Source organism: Euprymna scolopes, chromosome 28, assembly GCF_053919585.1.
Source record: "Euprymna scolopes isolate OS-2025 chromosome 28, ASM5391958v1, whole genome shotgun sequence".
Lineage (NCBI taxonomy): Eukaryota > Metazoa > Mollusca > Cephalopoda > Sepiida > Sepiolidae > Euprymna > Euprymna scolopes.
In genome coordinates, this window is record NC_136509.1 from 14652156 (window position 1) to 14679248 (window position 27093).

The 27093-nt window shown below is 32.8% G+C and overlaps 1 protein-coding gene across 9 annotated transcripts in view; it reads left to right on the forward strand.

Moving 5' to 3' along the window:
- Window positions 1–27093, forward strand: part of LOC145249487 (phospholipid-transporting ATPase ID-like) — a 516252-nt gene that overhangs the window by 317104 nt on the left and 172055 nt on the right. For all 9 annotated transcript variants that reach the window (XM_080111088.1, XM_080111082.1, XM_080111081.1 and 6 more), the window contains one exon: window positions 24829–24878. In XM_080111088.1, the coding sequence (XP_079967214.1) occupies window positions 24845–24878 (34 nt within the window). In that variant the 5' untranslated portion in view covers window positions 24829–24844. The remainder of the gene's footprint in view (window positions 1–24828; window positions 24879–27093) is intronic.

Below are 27093 nucleotides of genomic sequence, written 5' to 3' on the forward strand. Positions count from 1 at the left end.
ACTAAAATATAGTTTAAGAAAAATAAGTTGTTTAGAGTAATGTTGAAACCGATTTAAGTGACCAAAATAGGATTTGACCAATATTTAAATACTCTATTATATAAAAGGTAAAGTGTTTGTATGTCTCGCAAAAAATTTCAGCAGACGCTAAACGTGACAAAAAATCAGTATCGTTTAAAGCTTAGTCTCTTCAAATATCGAAAAATTGGCCAAAAATATTAATTCCTTCACCCTCAGCTAGACAGTTTTCAATAAGGAGGGGTCGGTTTTTTTATTGACATTTTCGCAAGTCATCATCTCTTTTCGATTGACTACCCTTAATTCCAACGCTCGCAACTTCCGGTTTCGCGATGGACATATCCGCTAAGATGTTAGGTTTTTTTTTACACCTTCTTTTCCTCCTTCGCATTACGGGTTCGTGCCTACTGTTGTTTTGATCCCCCTCCTCCGCTACTGCCACATTTTTAACCCCCCCCTCCCGGATTTCCTTACTACACCACCTCTACACACCCAGACAACGGTGGGTACCCCCGCTAGTTTATTAAAAAAAAAATAATAATAATAATTTTACAGATATGTGTTGATCTACATTTTCATTTTCAAAACCGGAAATCGATTAGATTGGTAAATAGGTTAGTTAGATCTTAAGTTTTTTGGATTTTTTTTTATTGGCAACCGCCATTATCTTAATTATATTTTCGACGTTTATAATTACTATTATGGCCTGTGTTCTTCAGAATTTGCATCAAAAAGCTACAGAATGTTAATGTGAATTTTTATGAAAGCATGAACAACTTTTAGTTGAAATTATGAAATGTTCATTGAATTATAAATGTCTAACTGTCCGTCATATAATTTGTTCAGTTCAGTTTGGTTATTAAAAGTAGCAGACTCAATTTTCAAACTGATAACATTCTGACGTCACACCCAAACACTGTTCTGCTTCTTATATAAATTGATATTATCATCTTAACTAGACAACCATGAGCCATTCCCTCACAAGCATTATACCACTATTTATCATATTTTGATTTCGTTCCAAAATTTTCACGAAAATGACTTTTCCATGAAGACATTCTTGTTTCATGACTAAAACCAAGCCTTTTTACTTCTATATTATTATTATTATCATTATTATTATCTACTCACTAGGAGTTCTCACACAGACCAATCACCAGCTACCACCCACTAGCAATAATCTGGTGTTCCCTAGAGTCTGAGTGACAACCAGATTTTCAGTACTCTCTAACTCTCTCAATAACAGTGCAGATAACTTGACATCATTGCAACAGACGTTCACCTTTGATCTTTCACTGGCAATGGACACTGGCATTCTCTAGGGTTTGTGTGTGGGTGTGTGGGTGGGCAAAATATTATTAGTGTACACACTTTATCAAATATATTGGGGAAAAAATTGTTTCACTAGTATTCACACTAATATTCATATTTATCAAAACAGAAAACTAGCAGAGCGTTAGCTGGAGCAAAAATGTAACATATCTATATAAATAAAACAGATGTATATATGTATGTATGTCTGAAAATATTTAACCGATAAACTCTTAAACTACTGATCCCATGACACTGAAATTAATAGGAAATAGTAATTATACGTCAAGGATGGTTTATGACAAGTAAAATATTTGTTTGAATGGATGGATGAATAAATGTCAGCAAGATGAAATGCAAAATGTTCATTTTAGTTTGCAGACATATTTGTATTTCTGCGCATGTCCAAATTCAGTATGACCTTAAACTATATTCGATGGTGAGGCCCCAGCTTGCGGGCTTTGGGGAGTGTGGAGCTACCCTTTAATTGCCATTGCTCCCAGGTCCACTCTGATCTGAAGTGGTAGTACCTGTTAGGGTCCCAACTATGGATTAAATAGAAACTGACTTGAAAAAAATATATATATATTCTCTTGAAAAAATTTTCTTCAAAATCACTGGATTTGGCATTAAATAAGCTGAAAAGGGTTGATATGCTGTTAAACAAAAACCAAATTCAATTAATTTCTTCAAGTTGTTTTCTATTAAATATTTTGTACTTTTGATAGCTGCATCGGTAGGAAATGTGACACGAGTGTTAAATGTTTTGGGTTCGATTTTTAGCTGACGACATCAGTCATTTTTTATTTTTTAACATTTGAAGTCAGTATTATATATTAGGTACAATATAATATTCAATTGAGAATTGATTCTGTAATAATAAATACAAAATTGACATGAAATAAAATATATTTAAGCATATTTTACGAGAGGGCAAGGCTAGGCAGCCCCTGCTAGTTTCTAATTAAACTTTCTCCACCCCCTCGCCTCCCCCTCCTTATCTTTTTTCTCTACTTAGCCCATTCCCCTCTCTGGACACACACACATTTTTATAAATTACTCGAGGAATGAGTCGACACAAGGAAAATAACTCTGTGGAAAAAAAAGTCGGTTATTTCCCTTTAGCTAGTATATCAAAGGGCTGGAAAATGGAGTCCCACCAAAATTTGCACTAGTTTTAGGGCAAAAGAATGAATTTTGGCTAAATTTTAGGTATTATTCGTCTGGGGCATCGTCGATCAATAAAATATCAACTTTGTGAGTGTTTGTTTTGTACTTTTAGAGTTTTAGCTTAATATAACTGTTCTTTATATAATAGATAATACCTCGGTCAATAAAAGAAAAAGAAAATGTCTCTCAAACTGGGAAATTTTAAAAAGAAAAAGTATCAATCAATATGGAAGAACAAAAAAAAGTCTCATTATGGAAATAGAGTGAAGGATTTGTTTCCAATTTCATTTTAGACACCAAAGTTCTTAAACATGTTATTTGCTTTCTACTCTGCCCTAAACACTGGAAATGGTTCCATCCGACAGTCTTTTATGCTTTTTTTTTTTTTTTTTTAAACTAAATTTCATGTGATGGGAATGAACATGCGCACACTATATATATATATATATATATATATATATATATATATATACACATTTTTGGGTGTTTTTTTTCCTCTCTGATATTGATATTTAAAACCTACGTTTTCTATTTAACAATTATTAAAACAAACTTAATATACTCAGTCACGGATATGCAAACGACTACATGAAGGTTAACTACTTTGCATATTCCTTTGAAAAACGAACGTTAATTACTTATTCATTTTTTATAGTTTCTGATTACATGATTGGTTTCATTTCACTATTACGTTGAATTCTATTCATGTATAGTTTCTTCATTCTGCATAATTGTGAAGAATTTAAGATTAAAATGTTCTAACACACAGAAATATGTGTGTGTGTGTGCAAAAAGTGTCTACCAAACTCCTCTCTTAATATTTGGTCTACAAAGTTGAAATTTGATATCTATGGTATTTGGACCTGTAGCACATTTTCGATTTGGTGATTAGCTGGCAAAAATTGCTGCTAAGATGTCAAAATTAAAAAAAACAAAAAAACTACCAATTGCTCTTGGCATGTTAAGTCAAATAAAACATTACTCCTGTTGTTACCTTTACGCATGCGCAAAATTAAACATTCAAAGCTAAAAGTTGCTTACTTTTTAACCTTTCGTATCCATTTGTTGGTAGCTCGGATAGTAACGATGCTGCAGAGATAAATAACCACAAAGGCTGGAGCGCTAAACATTCTGGTTTTGATTTTAACGGATGGTACCCAAGTCCTACGTTTTTTTTTTATAACTTTTAAAATCATTACTATACTATTGGATAATAATCGATAAAGAATTGGCTCTATAATAATTAGGGTTATGACAACAGCATATTCTTTTCATTGTATTGACTCTCGAGTATATATCCAACACAGACACAATTAATCAACCGAGAACCACATCACTCTGCATAAAAACATATAAGACATCAATGGATATATACCTGAGAATCAAAACAAGGAAAAGAATATGCTGTTGTCCTAGCCCTAATAATAAGAAATAAAAAATCTGCATGAATTAAAAATATAATATTTACGTGTATTTTACGACTGGAAAACGCCGGGAAGCCTACTAGTGTATATATATCAATGCCTCCATTCAGTCTCGAAAGACAAAGGATATCCCCAGCAGGGGCAGCTGCGCATATAATTGTGAGGCAAGAGTTACGCAATCTCCAACCACACCTCTCCTAAATCGGCACTGTTTGAGTCCAGTGGCAAAGAGAAGTCCAGGACGACTGGAAACAATGCCGAGATAAGCGGAGAGTGTGTACAGCACCTGGAAGTCCCAAATGGTCACCCATTTAGTACTGACCATGTTCAACGTTGCTTAACTTCAGTGATCCAGCAGAAACTGGGATGTCAATGTGATTATGCTGTGTGTGTGTGTGTATATATATATATAATAAAATGTATGTATTGGTCTTTATTATAGAGTGGACGATTGTTATTATATAGAAATATTGTTATTACTATTATTTACTAGCAGGACTGTCCAGCATTGTCTGGGACCAAAAAAAAAAAAAAAACTTGGTAGAATGTGTAGGTGTATTTAACATTTTTATATTTTACATTCTGTCTGTTCCTAATTGTCAATTTATTTTTCTCTCCCCTCTCCTCCATTTTTCTTACTTTTCCCCAACTTTCTTTTTCTTCTCCGCCCAACCCATTCCTCTCTTTTGCCTTATCACTTGAAAAACTAATAATGTAATTCATTTACTATAGCTATATGTTTTAGATGTAATATTGTAATCTTGCATTAATTGCTTCTGGACAACACTGAGTATTAAAAAGAAGAAAAGAAAGAAAAAAGCATAATGACATTCTTGATGCTGGGTTATTCCGTTTCCCCTCCCTAACCACTTTCACAATAATATGAAGAGAAATAATGTTGATAATGAAAATATTCTAAAGCGATTAAAATTTATTGCTACTGGACAATCGTTGTATTTATTCAAATAATAATCTATTTCACAATTATCGATTCATTATAATATATAATGAAACATTAATATAAGAGTTAAACTCATTTTAAAGTTGTAGAAATTGAAGCAGACGATACATCGACAAGGCGATTTATTATTTTTATTTATTTAATATGAATTAAAAAATTTTTTTTTTAATTTTTCACAAATGTATTTACCTTTTCCATAGACTAGTAGAGCTACCCAACATTGTTCAGGGAAGGAGAGAGAGAGAGAGAGAGAGAGAGAGAGAGAGAGAGAGCTAATGAAATAGAAACGTTTAGAAAAATAAAAGTAACATCTTTCTTTTAAAACTTTTCATTTTCTCTTTACCTCTATCTACTAGTGCCCCACCCACCGCTCTCTTGGACTGCCCCCACCCCTCATAAGTCGCCTATCGCTGAGAATGGTAACCTAGCTTGACAAGCGTTTTTAAAGAGGAGACTGTTTGTTTGTCCACACTGTGCACTGCAATACAGGATAGTTCATTCACAAAGTGATGATGCAACCATTTTTCCAGCAAGTGTGGGACCTATTAGATTGAGACTATTTTTCAGACCCTGTCTAAAAGTGAGAAATTTGTGGTAGATGCACCAGCCCAGCTGTGGCAAAAATACTCCATAGAATCAATTCCAGAATTTTCTTTTTTGTATTAAATAACACAAGAAGGGTTGATATGCCGTAAAATAAACTAGACTGATTCTGGCTTCCTATTTCAGCTCCTTTTTATTGTGGCATTCTGCCTTTTCTCAAACAATCTGTAAGGCTTGTCTGTCTCATTCTTTTCTGTTTACGAAGCCAGCCACGTTCAGATCTGCACCCAAGTTGGCCAGGCTGACTGCAGCAAAAGGATGGAGGGATTGGGTCGAAGTGAGAAGATGAGGAGACTTTGTTGGCAACAATTGAGCAAACTCTGACGTCAAAACGATAACTTCTCTTCTTCAAATCCCCCCTCCTTTGTACAAGCACGAAAATTTGATCAAAAGAGAAGCAGCAAAAATTATAAAAAATATCTTTAATATATTCTCACAAAACAGAAAATTGCTTCAAATGAATCTAAAACATAAATGTTGGCATTTATTTAACACGCACATCTGTCTAATATATATATATATATATATATTAGACAAAAGTTTATATTCCAAATTTCAATATGTTGACCATTTTACCACTTATTTCTTTAAGTATGTTAAAATATTCGATTCTTGACAACACCGGTTTTGTAGCGCAAAATCATTCATGTAATTATGTCAATTTTTACATTTATTCCACTCTTAACTCATTAGGAGAATAAGAACTCAACTTTAAAAGAAAATAAAGGATTATGGGAATGATCACAAAATCCGAAAATCGGAAGGAATGGTGCACTTTTTTTCTTTGTTACGCTATCTTTTTGATGTACTTAAAGAAATAGTTGACTATAATAATAAATATGAAATCTGCATATTAAAATATATTTAAGCATATTTTACGACCAAGCGATGCCGGGTGGCCTGCTAGTGTGTATATATATATATATATATATATATATATATATATATATATATATTGTGTACCGAAAGTTGTTAGATGAGATAACTCATTGGTGCCAATGACTTATCTCATCTAACAACTTTCTGTACACAAAATATAAATACGCTCTTATTTTTCGGATTTTCTTTTTAATTGAGCACTCTGCTGGATTTCTTTTTCCAAAAAAAAAAAAAAAAACTAATATATATAGTCATTCACATATAGTACTGTTTTTCTAGCCAGGAATTGAACCTACAACCATCGAGTTGATAGTCTGGCCCATAGGATCGGTGCTAACAAACGACCTCATCAAATGTTCATTTAAATAGACATTCGCCCATCGCTTTTACATTGCTCGAGCTGCTTGTTTATTTATAGAACAAACAAGGAGTGAGGGGCTAAAAAAATAGTCGTACACATACAGTACTATTTCACTGTATCACAGCTCATCAGTGCAGCTAAACTAACACGTTCTCTAGCCTGGGATTGAACCTACAACCATCGAGTTTATAGCCGAGTGTATCTATACTCCTATCAATTTTTTTTTTTTTTTTTTTTTGTGCATTGATATTTATATTAAAAAAAACTTTTTCCTATTTATTTAAAAGGAAAATACAACTTTGTTATATATGGGGTGGGGAATTGCGTTTATCTGCAAAAGATCTAGCTAATTTGCATATTCTTTTAAACGTTCACTTTAATTAATTTCCTAATAGTTTTTTTGGTTTTCTTATAATACTAGCAGGGCATACCTGGCGTTGCCCAGATGGAGGATATTGGCACAAGGACGAAGCGATGTTAACAATGGCTTCCACGTGGTTAAAATAATAATAAAAAAAATAGAGAGAGGTGGGTAATTAGTTTTCCACACTAACCATAGGGCCAAAGAGGATAGTGAATTCGATGAGTTGGTAATTAACTGCCTGGGTGGAGTACATTGGTACAAGGACGAAATAAAAAAAAAAAAAAAAAAAAAGATAGAGAGTTAGGATAAAAACAATGATGGAGTAGAGATAGATTCGCAACGTTTTTATGTGATAAAAAGGGAGACGAAAAGGCCTTCATCCACTAGATTTCAAAGGCAGTTTTGTACCCTGACAAGGTAGAAAATGATTTGCGACCAGTAATATATTTTCACACGGGCAACACTGGGTGAATACCATTCGTTATGCATTTTCAAGGTTGTGGGGGAGTTTTTGAAGCAGGAAAACGATGTTGTTTTATATTTAATATTTTTTTTTTTTATCTTTTATATTTCAAGCGGTCCTTTGTTCTTGATCACAAAAAAAAAAAATAGCGAAATAAACATGAGAAGTTGAGGAAAAAAACTTGAAATTTGTATTTTGGGCTGCATCGTTTGTGGAAGAAAAGTGTATTTTATTTGATTTTAATTAAAAAAAAAAATAAATAAATAAAAATAAAAAGCACTAGTGTTATATAATTGTGAACACTTTGGAAAGAAAAATTTGAATTTAAAGAAATTTAGGTACGACAGTAGCACAAGTCGACTGAGACGAGTTATCGACCCTTGTTCTTTGAATGAGAAACGCCCTCTACCGGCCGTTTTGTGAACCTCAAATAGTGTCTCCGAAAACGCAAAAAATAACGAAATCAATAACACAAAAAATATAGGAAAAGCGAAACATTTATAGATTGTTTTTTTAGAATTATTTGGGGTTTTTCATGTAAGATTGTATAAAATGTAGCAGCAAATACTTGTTTTTTTTTTTTCACAATAAGATTGCATAAAAATATATCAAAATATAATTTTAGTTTGTCAATGTAGCAAAATATAATTTTAAATTTAAAAAACACGAAATATTTATAAAGGTTTTTGCACGAACTTTTAGAAAGGTACGAGTTCGACGTCTGTTCTTTGAATGAGAAACGCCCCCTGTCGGCCGTTCCTGAAACTAAAATGCACACATTCGCCCCATGACACTCGTACAAAAGTGCAAAAATTTAAATAATATATGAATGAGGTAAAAACCAAAATCTAAATATGGAAGTGGTTATCGCCACAGATTATGTATAGGAGAAATTCTTAACGACTGAGACAATTTTTATTTTTGTACTTTTTCTCCACATTAAAAAAACGACCCTAACCCTGTCCTGTGAGGAGGCATTGTAAATAGGTACACATTTCTTCAGTTTTATGGATGAATCACTGAATCAGCCTCAAAGCTCCTAAAGATGAGGGTTAATGAGATGGAGGGATTGTCAGTTGAATGATGAAGAATACAATGAGAGGATTGAAAATGATTAATTAAATAAAATTTGATTATTTAAGACTATGGTCCAGTGTTATCGGTGAAACTGCAAGCTTTAAGTGTTGTATTTAAATTCTGTTGCAACTATTGCAACATTTTTGTTGGGTATTGGTAGCTTTCATGTAGTTCCTTCTGTGAATATCAGCTTTTAAAATAAGAATAAACGAATACCAGCTACATGACAATTTTTCTTTTCTGTATTATATTTTTAAAAATTTTATAATAATTTTTTATATACAAAAAAAAAAAAATTATTAATAAAACGTAAGATATTTCTTAATGCGGATAAGAATTCACTACTGTTTACTCAAGGGAGATAACTTTAAACCATATCACAAAGTTGCTTCCCTTGAAACGTTAAGTCACCTGTGCATTTTTCTTTTTCTTTTAATCATTGTTGTCTATAAGCTATCTATAAATTAATACATTGCCACTGTATAAATATTAAGTTCGCTGTTAAAATGGTTCCGAGCTGAAATATTTTGATTAAATTGTAAACGGCCATAAAATCTATTTATACTTGATCGCTCGTTCCAGTAAACATTGAGATTTTTCTAATAAAAACACAAATTTCTTTTTTTTTTTTTTTCGATTTTGTACGAGGGTAAGAGTTATTCCTTCTGTGGAAATTATTCATTTATTTTTTGGATGTGTATTTACTTACAATATCCTCAGCATTAAATAACCTGAAAAGGGTTGATATGCCGTAACACAACCAACCAACCAACTTATAATATCCAATGTGATAAGATTTTTTTTTTTTTTGTTGTTTTTCAACATTTGGTAAATTTTCACACATCGTATTTTAGTAACAAAGAAAAGTGAGATTTTTTTTTTTAGGCGATCATATATGTTAACAGCTTGAAAAGCCCCCCGTCCCCCCGCTCACTAAAAAAAAAAAAAAAAAAATGAATAATTATTTCAGACTTCGTTATAGATGATCACTTTTCTATATTTAAAGTAAACTAAGAATCAACTTCCGGGTCAGATTCCCACCAGTTTTGGCAAATAGCAAATAGGATCCTGAACAGAAGCGTGCGTTCTATCCCAACCATCATCAATGAACTTGATATCATCTCGTCAGCATCAGACAAGGCCAAACTTATTTGCCAAGAACTTTGCAGCTAATTCTACCCTACACGACAAAGGCGATCAACTCCCCATATTTCCTCCTATAACAGACAACATGCTATGCAACATAGAAATATCTGTGCGTGAGATTGCCAAGCTAATCAAGAACCTTGATTCAAGTAAAGCGGCATTCCAATTATAGTGTTGAAAAAGCTTCAACCAGAACTTACCCCCATACTTACAAAACTCTTTAAGCGTTGCTTTAAGGAGAAGTGCTTTCCAACACCCTGTAAAACCTCATCAGTATGCCATTTAAGAATGCAGGTGATAAGTAATCTCTCTCTCTCAGTACAAACCAATAAGTCTCCTGTGTGTCATGAGTAAGTACTCACCAAGTTCAGTAGGAAAACAAAAAAAGAAAAAAAAAGAAAGAAAAATCAATGGCGTAACTTTTTTTCTATACGTGTGAATAAAATTTTTTAAAAAGTCCTTATAAAAATCGATTTAGAAATGCATTTGGTTATCCCCAAAAGATAACCAATTGATTTATTTTTTTACTTATGCATTTTAAGTAAAAAAAAAAAAAATTATTACGAACTGACGTGTCATGTCAAAATTTGTAAAAAAAATAAAATAAGATAAATAAATAAATAAAAAAAATCTAAAAATTGCTAAAAATGATCAAGTAAAAGATCTACTAGAACTATATTACTATTATCGTATATTCTCGATCCGCCATTTTCTCATTTGAAATTGCCGAAGTAAATTGAAAACAAGGGAGATAATTCAGTCAGTCATATGAAATTGAAATGAAATTGGCCTCAATGGCAGAAATTGATAAAATTACATTATTTGATAAATTTTATTTTTACGTGCAATACTGGATCATTTTTTTGTAATTTTTGAACTTTTTACTTATTTCGACATGACACATAAGTACATAAGAATGTTTTTAATTAAAATGGATCATAATGTACAAACATCCATACTTTATTGCAAACATTTAACACATACAATGTTTGTGATATTGCTTTGTTATTTTTACATAGTGATTTTTATCCTTCATATGCCTAATGTGAGATAGAATTTTCATAGGCAAAATTGCTTTTCCAGGACTGTCTGTTTGTGGAACTGTTTCCTTGCTGGTTATAACGCAGTCATTTTCAAGTCCAATGTTAACAGATACTTATTAAAATTTTCCCAATAATTAACACGTTCGTGCAATTGATCAATGACGGTACTTTCGTAGTTTTCCTCATCTATCAACTAATAAACACTTCAGTCTCATTAACACCGTTTATCCTTGAATGGCTGTTAGTCTTGATAAGCAGTGACTCAATAGGAAAAACAAGAGAAAAATGGCGGTTGTGGTGACTTACCAAAAATATGTGGCTAAAATTTTGGTTGGATTGACCCCAAATGTTAAGTTTTTTTTTTGTTTTTTTTATGAATAACAGATTTCTTTGATCTTAAACGATACGCATAAAATGCATCAGCCACAGTCAAATGCGGCACAAAGGCTCCCTTTTTGTTGGCTGCTACACTGAGATGTAGGGGAGAGCACTACTTCTTTCCCTAGGGTGCTCCACTTACCCTTTCTTGTAAGTTTGAAATAGATAGATGCTTAGATTGAATAAAAACATTTTGGGTCCTCTGACAAAGGGAGGATTGGACCTAGTAATTCACTCTCGTTCGTCCGTTCGTTCTATTCCCAATAACCATGCCTTGAATTTTTTCAAAATTTTGCACAAACATTAGTCATGATGAAAGTAAATTTTTGCCAGAACAGACTTTCCGGGATGACTCTGGTTGCCCCCCCCCCCATCCCAGGGACATTTCAGGGATAAAATTTCCCCCAAATTGTTCGTCTGTTTGTACTTTTCTCAATAACCATGCCTTGGATTCATTTTAAATTTTGCACAAACATTAGTGATGGTGAAAGTAATCTTTTCACTGCATGTTCAGCTTTTTTTTTATTTGCTTTTTTTTCTTTTTTTTTTATTTGTGTTTAATAGGAAAAAAACTAAAAGAAATATTTCCAGTGGTCTCGGGTGGGTTAGTGTTAGGGTTAGTTTTAGTGTAAATCAATTCTACTTAATTATCACCCACCCCCCCGTTCTCCTCCCCCCTCCTATCCACCCACCAGCATATATATCACTAGCAATACAACCGATGAGATCTTATTTCTCTAAAAGATTGTTTTTATAATTGATTTGGTGGCTTTATTTAAAGTATAAATCTTTCTGCTATTTTTAAATAAAGCTTTATCAGTATCGAATGTCACTTTGAGAGGTGGTTGATCATATCCATTCTCTTAAATAAGCACTCCCGGGTTAATTTGGTAGCACTGGCCTAGACGTTAAAGAGATTGCCAATCAGTATCGGCATTTTAGAGGGTAGGGATCATGTTATCACAAAAAACACTCATCATTTTTTTTTTTTTTTTTTTTTTAAATATATACTAACTAAAAGAATGCTCACTCAAGGGTAGTGAAAATTACCTCCTTCTCGCCGAACAGATCTATCTATCTATCTATCTATCTATCTATTATTATATGAAAGTAAGTTTGTATGTGTGAGAGTTTGTTCCCTATGGATTCCTAAACAGCTTGGCTGATTTTTTTTTCAAAATTTCACATAAATGTACTTTATGTACCTGGCTGTGTTCTTAGATAGGTTTTATATCGGAATGCTTTCAATAAGTATCGATAATTAGTAATCAAAAAAATCCGATGAAAGAATAAACAGGCCATTTTGACTAAAGTTAACGCCTTATACAGCCCAACATCATAAGTGCATTTGAGAAGTTTTATTACTGTACAAGCAGAAAGGCCCAGCATATAAAATCAGCAGTAGGTCTTTTTATAGGACAAGGGTGCATTCGAAATGAATGTTTTGTTTAGAGCATAATTGAATGGTAATACTTGATTTTTTGCATTTTAAACTAATTCAAGCCATTATATAAAAATAATTTTATAAAATCAACAATACATTCGCTACAGTGCAATGTATTGTGAACTGGGTTATTGCCGGGAGGTATGTGAAGCTTTCTCCCAATGCATTGTGATATGTCCCCAACTAGAGGAGGTAATTAATCGATTTAATTGAAAAATGGGTGATTTCATTGATTTTGATGACAATAAAACATGGGAGGATTAATCATTCGTTAATCCAAATTCAATCCCGGGCAACATTGGGTCTCCCTGCTAGTACATATATAAAAGGCACTACATCTGTGTGGGTGGGTGGGTGGGTGGCTCGTCCTCTATGTACACCAAAATAGCTTGGCCGATTTTTCTGAAATTCCAGACAAATGTACTTTATGTGGCTGGGAGTGTTCTTAGATAGACTTTGTATCGGAATGCCTCCGATAATTATCAAAAATTGAAAATCTAAAACACCCGATTAAAGGAACAGCTCGATTTTGAATCAAGTTAACACCTTACACAGCCTAACATCACATTTCCGCTGTAAAAAAAAACAAAAAACTACTCGATCAAATTAAGTGAATTTTTTTTTTTCGGAGATCTTCAGTTCAAAACGGATACGTACAATATAACCTTTTCGAAGTTTTCATTTTTTTTAATGTCTTGATTAAACTGCATAAGTACCCGTATTTTATAAAAGTTAAAACCGTCTGCCCCCCCCCATTCTCTTAAAGTTCAATATTTTCATGGATTTAATACTAACTTAAAACTGAAGTAAAAAAAAAAAAAAAAAAAAAAAAATTGTCTCGTTTTTATCTGTAAAAAAAAAAAGAATAGACACATTTAGAATTTCAGTTCGGTAATTTCGGTGCTTCTGCATTTATCGACCCAACCCACGATTTCCACGAAGTTAGTCGGGTGTGCCCGGCAGATGATGGGGATAACCGGCTGGGCGAGCCTTATTACAAAAAAAAAAAAAAAAAAAAAAAATTGCTACACCTCACTCCCTATGTTAAGAATGGCGACGATCACTGAAATTCGTTAAATAATACATTGGGGAAAAAAAATGTCTTTATATTCAGAAAACTACTCGTTTTCAGTCCTTCCGTCATCTGCCGGGCAGGCTCGAATAACTTGGTGAGAATCGTTGATAAAAGCAGAAGTGCCGAATTGTTTTGCGTCTTTAAAAATTGCCTAAATTGCATGAAAATAACCGTAATTTGTCAAAAAAAAAAAAGAAGAGAAAAAAGTTTACGTCGAAATTTGAAACATTCAGTCTCCTTCCAATGCCTAAAGCATTTTTTCATCTGGAAGAGTTTTTATTTTTTTTCGTGTCTTTATTTTTCTTGGGGTTTTTCGCCATTTTTTATTGACTAAAAAAAAAAAAAAAACTTTTTTCGTACCCCCCCCTTCACCACGACGCGTACATGATGTGATGTGATGAAAACTATTATTGCTTATGTAAACATTAAATGAAGAAATAGGAAATAAAATGATAGTTTTTGTGTTACCTATTTTTTTTCTTTTCTTTAATAAATCTTCACAACTCTATAATTATAGATGCCAAAATCTCTTGCAGGTGCCAAAACAATTCCACACACATATATATCTATAGATATTTACGAAAGGAAAGTTTGTTCTCTTATAGAAAATCAAAATTAAAGAATTTGGAAACGATACAATTCAAATCATTTTTAAAAGGAATTCAATGATTTTAAATCGCTTTCATGTGATAACTTTTAAGGAATCTGTAAATATTGATCCCCCCCCCCCCCGTTGATGACATGAGAGAGGCGATAAAAACTAGTCGACAGATAGAACAGAAAAATCGAGCTGCTGCCGATAGCATGTTTTAATTTGAGGATTTTTTAAAAATATCCTTTTTTATTAATAGTACGAGCATTTCAGCCCGGCCTTCTCCGGGTGTTTGGGGGTATATGTTGAGCAAAAAAAAAAAAAAAAGCGGTCAATTTTTTTAAGTTTGACACCTATTATGACATTTATTGTTTTGGGCTCAAATCAAGTTATTAAGTTAGATCCATGTCCACGAAACCTATATCTAAAATTTCAAGTGTTTAGGCCCAAAATTGGCGGAGGAGTTTGGTAGAGTTCTCAAAAGCCAAATCGTTGAACTTTGACCCCTTAACAGCCAAATTTCTGGCGAAAATGGATTAAAAAGATTTTCCCAAATCTCAGTACCCTGTATATCAAATTTCGAGTCTGTAGACTTAAATTTGACAGAGTTATTGCGTAGGAAAATGTACACACACACACACACACACACACACACGTTCACTTTTATATATATAATAGACTACATCATTTTTTTTTTTTTTTTCATTCAAACTTCGTGGAATTTATAAATATTGATTTTTCTATTTATAATAGAAATCGAAACCAAAAATGATGCAGTTTTTTAATGAAAAATCATCATTTTTATCTACTCACTAGGAGTAGTCACACAGGCCATCATCAAAGATTCCTCTTTAAGAACAACTTGTGGCGTTCCTTGGAGTTAGCATGACAATAAGTCTCCCCAGATTTCTAGTACTCTCCACCTCTTTCGATAACCTTTGTAGGTGAATTTGTGTTATCACAACAGCGGCTTACCATTGATTTCTCGATGGTGGAAGACCATTACGATTAGTATAAACAAACCGAGTACATTTCAAGTAAATGATTAATTAGGTGTATCGGAAGCCGCCATTAAAAATGCGTGATAAGAACTTGAATAATTCAACTTACTGTCTTTCGAAGTATATAACTACTTGAAAAATGTAATTCCAACCCTAATTCTTTTCAATTAAAGAAGCAAAGACCAAAATTTTAAAAAATAACAGGTTTAATAGCAAATTATGCAATATTTGTTTTTTTTTTTAAATCCATTTTCGTTAAAAAAGATTTAAAGAAAATCAACAAAATTTTACTTACTTCGATTATAAGAAATATATATAAATTCCAAAAAAAAACTTACTTATAAAAAATACTATTCAATGGGTATTTCCATTCTTCATTGTTAAGAATTTATCCATATTTATACTTATATTCCATGTCCTTTTTAAATAAAATATTTTTTTAAACAAGGATTCTAAAAAAACACGAACTCGGATGTTTTTCACCGTTCAAATAAAGGGAGACAAACGTCTGATTTTCGTCGAGTTTATCTTCCGGTGGCTTCGAAGCGCCACAATTAATGTCTCTTTCTATTGCGTGCTGTAAACCAAAATTAGTATTTTGGTGCCTCCATAGTTAAAAAAATGAACACCTTCACGTATCAGTTTTTGCCGTTTAAAAAACCCCACTCTACCGATTTTTTTTATTCTCTTAATGAAATACATGAGTTTTTGATTAATATATTTTATTCTTTATAGAGTTAATTTTTTTTTAAATATCTAAAAAAAAAAAAGAAAACATTGAATGAAATAGAAAAAATTGTCGTCAGCGTCCGATATTTACTTGATAATCTAAGCATAACATGAGTTTTCACTTTAAAAAAAATCAATGTGGTTAAAAAAAAAAAAAAGGTTTTACACTTTAAACTTTACAGCTAGATTTAAAAAAACAAACACTTTTTTTTGTTTTTTTTTGTTTTATGTTAGATTATTATTTTTTAAACAGCTTTAATAGTTTATTTTGGAAGCATATTCCATAAAGAAAATAAACAACCCACTTTAAATTATTTTATTCGCAGTTTTGTGTTAGGAGTGCCAAAAATTCTCCCAAAATTCTGATACACCTAATGATTAACCTAAATTGATATATGTTAACAAACATCTCTGTTTAATGTTTAGATAGTGGGAGGGGGTGTCGTTAATTTAACGTAAATAAGCTCGTTTTTAATCGCTTTCATTTACACGTCGTAGTGTATATGCTGTGTATCATATTTTACAGCTTTAAGAAATCTTGAAAATCTCCTCATTCTACGCTTATGCAGTAATACTAATTTAGAAGTAGGGGTTAGCGTTGTAAAGATCAACCAAAAGGAGTTGATTCTTCCCCCCCCCCATGGGGAAAATAAAGAAGGCTTACCGCAAAAACATGCTTGCATCTGTCTGTCCTACGGGCTGAGAAGGAAATGGAGATGATCCAAAATGGCGACCGTGGTCTTTTAATGCCCACGGTCTCGCACAGTTCTTGAAAAATCACGTCTCACACATGATTTTGTGGTGCGCCCGGGTATCGTAAAAGCAGTTGCCGGCAGGGTGGGGGGTGGCAGAAGCGTTCAGACCTGTGTAGAGTGAACATCGTTATGCGACTCGTCAGACTTTTCCGATTTTCTGATCTTATGTTTTTGCTGGGAATTGAGCATATTATCGGATACCAGTGACTCCAACTCAGAGATCTTCTAGGATTCTAACGGTTTCTTTGAGTGAAATTATTTGGATCTCTCTTGCAGTTGGTTCACCGGGTATATTCATCAAATAGTTTTTGAAATACTTTTTCACAAGCCCGGTAGCTCCTGTGATTACTGGAATGATGGAGATCTTAAAATTCCAGTTTCTTTTCGTATCGTAAATACGCCCTTAATATTTACTTATCTTCTCTCTCTCAGCTCTGTTTAAGCCATTGTCATTAGGAGCACTGACTTCAAGCTGTACAGATTGCATAGTCATAGTGGATGGTGTATGACTTATTTCCAACTGTTGTTTCTGATAAACATGTTCTCAGGATTTGTTGCTGCACTGGATATTCAATGTTTTACAGATGGTCCAGTACGGATATGTCTAGTTGTGTTTATGTAAATGGATTCTGTGGGTCAAATAATTGCATTTTTTGTGGACCGTTGTTTTATATATGTAAATGTGACGTTAAGCAACGGTATCTACCAAAATACTGACTTGATATATATTTATATATAAATAGATTATGTAAATGGATGATTATATAAATGGATTTAATCTTATTTCTAAAACTCTGTCGTTCTGTCTGTTTGTCTCCAGTTTTTTCAAAGTGCATCTCCTCCAAGATGCAAATTTGCAGAGGGGCGCAAGGTGGGTCAAATAATTGCATTTTTTGCGGACCGTTGTTTTATATATTTAAAAGTGACAGTAACAGTCGCTACCAAACTACTATCAATTTTCGGTCAACAGACTTGAAACTCGATGATATATGGACCTGTGGAACAAATTTGGTTTGGTTTTTAGCCGATAAAAATAGCTGCTAAGGGGTCAAAGTTGAAAAAAAAAAATTGGAACTTGGCAGATGTAAGTTTACTTGAAAGCGTGCCCGAATATATATTTATACGTTACAGATGTTTATTTTTAATGTTGTCTCGTCTGTTGATGATAGCTCAAATAGTAACAACTAAGGTTGAAGCGCTAAATGTTTTGGTTTTGATTCTAGTTGATGGCACCCAAGTCTTTTTTTTTTAATTTTTAGACATGATTATTATACGAGGTGCCTTCAATAAGTTTTCAGACTTTTCCTATGGGCACTGTTATTGATAGTACACATATCATTCTAGTCCCCTTCGAAGTAATCTCCTCCAGCTGCAATGCACTTGTTGTACCATTCCAAGAACATCTGGTAGGCCTCATGAAAGTCCTCTTGTGTGAACATGCCAATGACCTTCATCTCAGACTCTTTTATTTTCTCAATTGTTTCATAATAACAGCTTTTAACTTTTTCCCTGAGTTTAAGGAATAACCAAAAGTCACAGGAAGCAAGGTCTGGAATATAGGGAGGGTGAGGAAATCTCTTGATTCTCATCTTGGTCAAATAGTCTGTGACAAGGATGGAGTTGTGAACTGGTGCATTGTCCCTGTGGAAATGCCACTGACCCAATTTAAAGATTGTTGGCCTCTTTTGACAGAATCTCTTTCTGAACTCCCTTTAAAACCTCAACATAGTATTCCTTGTTGACCGTCTGTCAAGATCATATATCATGCCCGTGCTGTCCAAAAAAATTGTTTATTTGCTCAATCAATTATGGTGTTCTGACTTCCTTACTCCTCCCACGCCTCTCCTTATCCCTCACAGACCTCCTCCTTGAATCTCTTCTCATAAGATGTAGAGCAATAACATACTGAATTTTCAATAGTGTATGACAATTTTAAATGCCTGTACAAAACAAGTCTGGAAACTTATTAAAGGCGCCTCGCATATTGGGCACAATATAATAATCAATAGAGAATTGGCTCTATAATAATAAATACAAAATCTGCACAAATTAAACTATATTTTAGTGTATTTTACAACCGAATAATGCCGGGTTGCCTGCTATCATTAATATCTCCATCTCTCTCTCTAATATGTATATATTAGGTTTTGTGAAGATGTAGGCTTTTGTGAATATTTACTATGCTTTGTGTATACCAATCTTTTTTGTAAATCTTTTTAAGATATAACAGAGCATGTATAAATAAATTACAGTTTTGTTATATTACAAAATGAAAGGGTTTATGTTACCAAATATTATAATGTTCAATGTTTTATTCATCCTACCAATCATTTTTTTTTTTTTTTCTGAAATAAAAAAAACTTTAATACATTTTACAGGTCTTTTTCGTTCACAAGGAACAATCAATATTTGTATGTCAACATTGAATATTTCCTTCCGTGGATTCATCAGAAAAAAAAAAAGAACAAAGTTCTCAGAGAAAACTGCAGAACGATGTAACATGCAAAATTCAGAATTACAAAGAACCAAAATAACTCGCTTAAGATAAAATGGCCACTTACTTGATATGGTAGCTGCTGTAAACTATTCCGCAGTCTCCCAACACTTTATGCTAACTATCATATATATATGGCTCATTCCATGTCAAATCGACAATTTTTTTTTGGGGGGGGGGCAGAAAGCATGTCCGACACGGATTTTTTTCAAATTTGCTACACTTATTTATGTTGATGAAACTGAATTTTCTTCAATTTTTTTTTAAACAACACAGATTTTTATGGAAAAAATCATATAATAAAAAATAATTTTGAAAGGCGTTAAGGATTTATTAAATTATAACATAAAACATATGTGATCTCAATGGTGAACCATTTTTTTTTTTTCGATGATTTATATTCTAAATCCACAAAAAGGCAATGTATGTTATTTATGGGTACTTTTCAATGAAAAACTTTAAAAATGAATGTTCTAAAAAATTTCTGGACATGTTGAATTTTATGCAAATTCTGGTTGTCAAGTCAAACTGTTTTATAATGATTTTCATACTTTTCTTGTACAACACGGATTTTGATACAGAAAATGATGTTATAGAGAATTCTAAAAAGTGTGTTGAGATCTAATTTGTTTATAGCATAAGCAACATTTGATGTCGATGGTAAACAGTTTTTTGACATTTGACATCCACAAGAAATCAATCTGTGTACATTGCAATATATTACAAAATGAAAAATCTTTTTTACTGAAACATTTTTTATAATAATGAACGTTAAAGTATTTATTTAGATTTTTCTTTCAAAATTCTTCTTTCTAAAATATTTGATGCCTTTTTCATTTCATTTTTTGAAAGTTTATAAGACATTCCTGTTTCAGTTATTGGATCAACTGAGCTAAGAATATCAGAATATTTCAAAATTGATATATTTGGATGTGATGGATAATAGAAAGATGGAGAGGGTCCATTTGGTTGTAAAAATGTTAATTTCACTGTTCCATTATCTGGATATTTTTCAAGTACACATCCTAACCACCAATTCCTCCCATGAAGTGCTGTCACAAATCTGTTAATGTCTTCGGACTCCATATTGTTTCTTTTTGTGATTCGAACTATTTTTCCTTTATTTTGTAAACTTGAAACTGTTTTTACGGCTTGAACTCCATGCTCAAGGAGTACCAAAAAAATGTAGAATAACACTTTTGTTTAAGAGAATTTTGCTGAAGACTTATTTAAAAAAAGATAATAATAATAATAATAATAATAATAATTAGTAGTAGTAGTTTTATATAGTAAAACATCTACTTAAATTCTACATTTACATGAAAATATAACTTACATGTATATGGTGCCTGGCGAAATTTCAATCTTGAATTTATGTGTCTTATCTGTTCCAAGATGTAGAATATTGCTAGGGTGAACTAGCTGATCCAATGGGGAAGTGGAGTTCCCTGGCAGAAGTCTGGAACCTAAAACCATGAATGCCAGAACAGCTGGCATTTGTAGAGAGGCACCTGCCTCTCCAGGCATGTTTAGCCAATCAGGCGCCTCTGAATGGAATAATCCACCATGCCTGACTAATTGTAGGCTGGTCCATAATGGTGGAGAGGGGAGGTAAGCGCATTCTTGATTCTACACAAGACAACTGGGAAAGTGGTTTCAATAATATTGTTTTTTTTCTAATCTTTTATTGCTTTTTATCTTTACCAATCCCCTAGCCAGTAAGCAGGCAGCAGCCTCACCCAGTAAACAAACAGAGACTTCAAAAATCAAAGGAACGTTGTCACCAAAGCTTGTCAGGCATAGAGGTGATAAAACTTTCACTCAGTCCACTAACTTATTGAAATTTAATAGCTTTTAGCACTTTCTTGTCAGATTTGTCAATGCTGAAGGACTGATGGAAAGGTTATGTTTTATGTTTTTTTTCACACAGCTAAAATAAATCCACATCACATGTTTATGTTATTAGGTTTTACTTTTACTGATAGCTTAAAAATAAATATTCTTCATTTAATCTTTTAGTATCAGCAATAGAACAGAGTAACATTTTTTTGGGAATGGCATATTAGTTTTCTGATTCTGATACCCCAAAAAGTTCCGATTTCGAGATTTCCATTAACTGTCCCAACACAAATTATATTACTTTTTTCCATAACAAAATATGTGTTGCATAAAAAAAATTTAAAGAAAATTCAGTTTCATCAACATAAATGTTTTTATATGGATTTTGTGACCATGGTTTTATATATATATTAATCAGCATTAAATTAGCTTTACAAAGATATCAAACATGACCATATTGTGAAATACCAAAATGTTTTTATATGAAGTAGCAGGTACTACATTCCGCCATTTTGAATTTAGCCTACTTCTTTAAAACGTTTGTAGGAATGGTTCCAGTTCAAAACCATCATGAAATTTGAAATATATACTGTCATAAGATAGACAAATCTTTTGTCAAAATTTGAAAAAAAATCAAATAACGTTTTTTTTAGATAATTAAGGTTAAAGGTCAAGGTCAGCTTTTAAAAATTTGACCTTGAAAAAAATATCCACAAATAAAATGGTATATCTATCCAAGTACTTTAGAATGATATATAAATGAACTTTGTAGGTCCATAAATAAGAGATATCGTCTTTTAAAGTTGGTCACTTTTCCATAAAAATTCACATTTTTTAAAAAGGTCAAGGTCATATCTCAGAAATCCCTTGACCGTGAGATGTATAACAGGTGCCATTCAATTCCTATTATGGAGATCTCTAAGTGTAGCAAATTTGAAAAAAATCCGTGTCAGACATGGTTTTACCCCTGTCGATTTGACATGGAATGAGCCATATATATATATATATATATATATATATTATAATATTTGGTAACATAAACCCTTTGATTTTGTAATATAACAAAATTGTAATTTATTTATACATGCTCTGTTATTCCATATTTAGAAGTGTACGCCTGTGGAACTCTGTTCCGTCTGCCTGCTTCCCACCTGACTACAACTTAACAAATTCCTAATGAACCGCCTTCTTAAGTAAACACTTCATCAAATCTCCACACTAACGTACTGTACTTGCAATAACCCTTATCCCTGAGTGGCTTCCGGGCCTTGATAAGTGGTGACTACCTTGTAAAAAAAAAAAAAAAAAAAAAAATTCTTCTCCTTCTTCACAATTTTCGGTATCAAAATTTCAATACACTGCCGATTCTTCTCCTCCTCACAGACATCTGACAAAACTCATTTCTGCCAAAAAGAAATGACCTTCTCTGATCAATAGGGTTTTATTGAAACTGTCTGACTTTCAGATGCATATTAAAACAGGCACACAAAACAGTTCCACAGGCGTGCAGTTCTAAGAAAGCTTTAGTTGATGGAATCCACATTTAGGTTTAAGCACAGATAAAGATTTTATTGATATTCAAGTTAAATTCAATTTTTACAATATTTTTGCTTTTCTCCCCATCCTCATTTATGTGTGAATATATTTCCTTAACCAAATTTTGGTTCTTATGCTCTTTACGGGCCTTGCTAATTCTTTCTGGATAGTATTTTTCAAGTTAAATTCAATTCTTACAGTATCTTTTCCTTAGTAAATTGTTGGCTGAAAGTGCACAACAGTTACCATGTTAAGAATGGATTTCAAAATGATTACGTTATTATTTCAGCATGATCCATAAACTGCAGAACTACCCAGTGCAATTTTGTAAAAAAAAAAAAAAAATTTTTAATTCATAAGAGGCCACACCATTTATCTGTAAATATTCCTGTAGTTTATAATCTCTGCCAGAATAAACACATATTTTTAGCATGTAAACTATTCTCTACTTTTACCTAACAATTAACAAACGAAATATCTAAAAAAAAAATTTTTTTAATTTTAACAAATAATAATATCCCAGCAGGAATAAATTATTTTTTAATTAATAAATAAAAACGCCTCCTTCCCATTTATCTGTAAACTGGGAGCCTGGCATTGCCCAATCATAAAATACAGTTTCGGAGAAAAAAAAAATAAAATAAAATAAAAGGGACTTGGGTGCCATCAGGAAGAAGCGAAACTCAAAACAAAATTTCATAAGAAAAAAAAAAATTTTTTTTGAATGCTGCATACCGGGCGCGAACTTGCAAAAGTTAAATCCATAAGCAAACACATAATCGATCCGACCACAATGACACAGCTGTTATGATGTTGGAAATTTAACTTTTTAAAATAAAACAATGAATCAACTGCACATGCATGTGCAATTAATAAACAGCATCGTAACCAAAAGTTTTACCTGACTCTTTCAAGCAAAACGACATTTCTACATAAATTAATTGACGATTTTTTTTTCTTTGTGATATTGTGTCCGAGAGATCACTCTTCCTAACGGTACCAGGTTCATGACGCTTTTGGTGGACAAACAAAACATGGCTGAGATTTATATGATAGATATATATGCATGAGCAGATTCTGATACTTGTGCAGTTTATGAATCCTAACTTTTTGGATGGGATTTTCAAGTTGCATTTAATTATGGTATCTTTCATTTATTGAGTCGTTACGTGAAAGAACAGAATAGTTAACATGTTAAGAACGGGCTTATAAATGTTATTATTTCTGCATGGCGCATCAACTTCAATTTCCAATTTTAATTCTAAAATCATGAATACCAGACGACATTTTTCATTCAATTATAAAAATATCACAAAGTTAACACCATAGATCGGTACACACAAGTGGAATCGCATGAACGAATTTTGCTAAAAATGAAGACAAGAAAGGCAGTTTCATTCAAACATTTAAAAGCAACTTTATTGGTTATCTTTGTAAGTAAGAATATTGAAGAGAAACGGGTTAGTAGCTGAAAGTGTTCTTGTGTTGAAACATAGATTGAATATTATACAGGCCCATTGAAAGAGAGATGAGTCGGTGTGTATGTGTTTAAGTTCGTAGTAGGAGCATGCATCCATATATTGACGAGGGCAGTTGTGTAGTATAAGAAAGAAAGTTTGTGGGTACTGCATGTGGGAATAGCTATGTTTATATTCATGGTAGCCCGGGGCCAAATAGCTCAGGCGAGATTGTGTTCCAACGGAGAGGTGTGCTGTCAATAAAATCTTTTGCTGGTTTCATGTTTTTATACACTCGGTCACATGATTGAGAGCTGGCTTCTGATTGGATAAACCAGGAAGAAAGTGGATTCAAAATCTCCATCCGCTTGTGTTTGGTGCAATTGTCTTCTGTTACACAAAATCGTTTAAGGTTGGGCATGGAATTTCTTGAGTTAATTGCCCGATCAACTCTAGGACAAGGAGACCTAGTGTTATTAATATAGAGATATTGTAAATATTTGCTGTAAAATATTTTATCTCTTTTCTCTAGAAAAGTTGTTTAAATAATTTTCATAACTCTTTCAGCTTCAAAATTTTTTTTTTTTTTTTTTAGATTGTATGTAGATTCTCTAGCCATTCTTTTTATAGGGAACACACAAACATAGCACACACACATTTACTTTTATATATTTAAAATATATTTTCTTTTTTTTTTATATTTTTCAGAGGCAGATTTTTTAATATGAGGCCATGCTGGAGAAAGGAAAGACCTCCTGGTAGGTTCTTGTGATGTTTTAAAAAAATTATTTTATTATTTTGTTCTAGCTATTGTGGAATTCTATTGGATGCCAAACATTCACCTGCTATCTCATATATTCCAACAGAGAGATCTTTTTAAGATTGTGACCGTCCTTTTAAGTGCACTTGTTTGTATGTCTCTTGCACTTGGTTCGTCAGGTATATTTGCTAGATAGTTTTTGAAATTCTTTTTCATAAGTCCGGTTGCTTCTATAATTACTGGAATGACGGAGATCTTCCTAAGATTCCAATTTCTTTTTATGTTGCATAAAAGACCTTGGTATTTCAATATCTTCTCAACTCTGTTTAACTCAACATCATTTGGGGATCACTGACCGCCATTATTTTTTATTTTTTTACAAGGTGGTCACCACTTATCAAGGCCCAGAAGCCACTCAGGGATAAGGGTTATAAATAAATTATGATTATTCCTTTCTCTTTCTTGTCCCATATCACCATGTCAAGTTGAATAGCCCCATTAATATTAAGACCTAACGTGTTCAGTGAAGATTTTAGACATTTCTGTTTTTTGTAACTGATTGTCATTTGAATTTTGAACTTTGGTAAAATGTGGAATTGTGGGTTGGCATTTACATCTATACTAGTATACGCCTTCTGTCAAAAATGATGAATTGTGACACCAGGATCGCAAAGTAGGATTGATAAGTCAGTGTCTTTGCGAAGAGGCACTCTGATCTGCAAAACGTCGGCATGCCCCAGTAAGAGTGCCCCAGGTGATTAGCTATAAAGTAACCCTTTCTCAAAGAGAAAAGGCAAAGCTTGGAAGGGTGGACCTCCTAGAACTGCACAGAACCAGCATTGCACCTCAATCAACGGGGATCAATCAGGTCATTGCAGGAAAGGTCTAATCGCTGTTGATTTTAGGGGATGAGGATAAAAATCCCTGGGGGAGTAAAAATGGAAAAATGACAAGGGGGGGGTACCCATTGTACATGTTTATGCTCCTAAATGAATATTGATATTCATATAAATAATGGTTCAAGTGATAAAGTTAAAAAAGAAAGAAAGAAAACTTGCTAAACTGGAAAGTTTAAAATAAAACGTATACATTGGTATAGAAATAAGGCAGAAAATGAAAAGAATGAAAATCTCAAAATGTTGAAGACCATGTGGTTTTCTGACTTTAAATTTGCTTTCTCAATTTTTCAAAATACTTAAAATAGATTTCTTTTTTCTTTTCTTTTTTTTTTTTTTGCTTAACTTTTGTCTGATATATATATATATATATATATATATATATATATATATGTTGAGAAAATCTGGGAGAATCTTGCTTTGGATCGTGGAGAGTGGGGAAGGGCCTTGCGGGGATGTGTGGGCATTGAGGCTGATCAAACCCAGTATGAACGCCTGAAGTGTGATATTCAGAAAGGGAACGTGCAAGAAGCAGTTGATGAGCTGAGGTGCCAAATTGGTCTGGAGTATATGCGGGAGATTGTCTGAGCAGAGCTGGGCTGATAAGCCATCAGACTGCTCATCAGTGCAATGAGTCACAAAACAGTTTTGTGATGTCAACTGCGGGCAGACGTGCAAGACTGCAGGCGGTTTGAAACGGCATATGAATGTTCATAGAAGTGACCATCAAGCACGTGCTACTTATGTCTGCAACATGTGTGCCAAAGAATGCCAGAGTTTGGCCGGACTTAAAAGCCGCTTTAATGCGGCTCACCACTGGTCTGTCTTCATGTCTCAATTTTTTAATGCTATATCAAGTTATGACAATATTCAAGAACGAATTTGCTGCCATCATATCAAGAGTGAGAGTTCATATTGGAACGTTGTTTTAATTTGAATAAAATAAAATACACAGTGCGCTTGAAAGCCAAATCACAATGTAATATTAGGAAAATAAACAAATATTTTACTTGTTTGAAATTTATAACAGATATATTTCAAAGGTATACTCCATCTTAAGTATGTTGCTTTGTTTCTTTTTTTTTCCCTTTTCTTCTTCCTTGCCATGTTGTAAAGTTTGAGAAAGAAGTCTGTTTGTGAAGAGCCAAACAGACTTCTTTCTTAAACTTTACAGCATGGCAAGGAAGAAGAAAAGGGGGAAAAAGAAAGAAGACACACTGAAGATGGAGTATACCTCTGAAATGTATTTGTGATAAATTTCAAACAAGTAAAATATTTGTTTATTTTCCTAATATTACGCTGTGATTTGACTTTCAA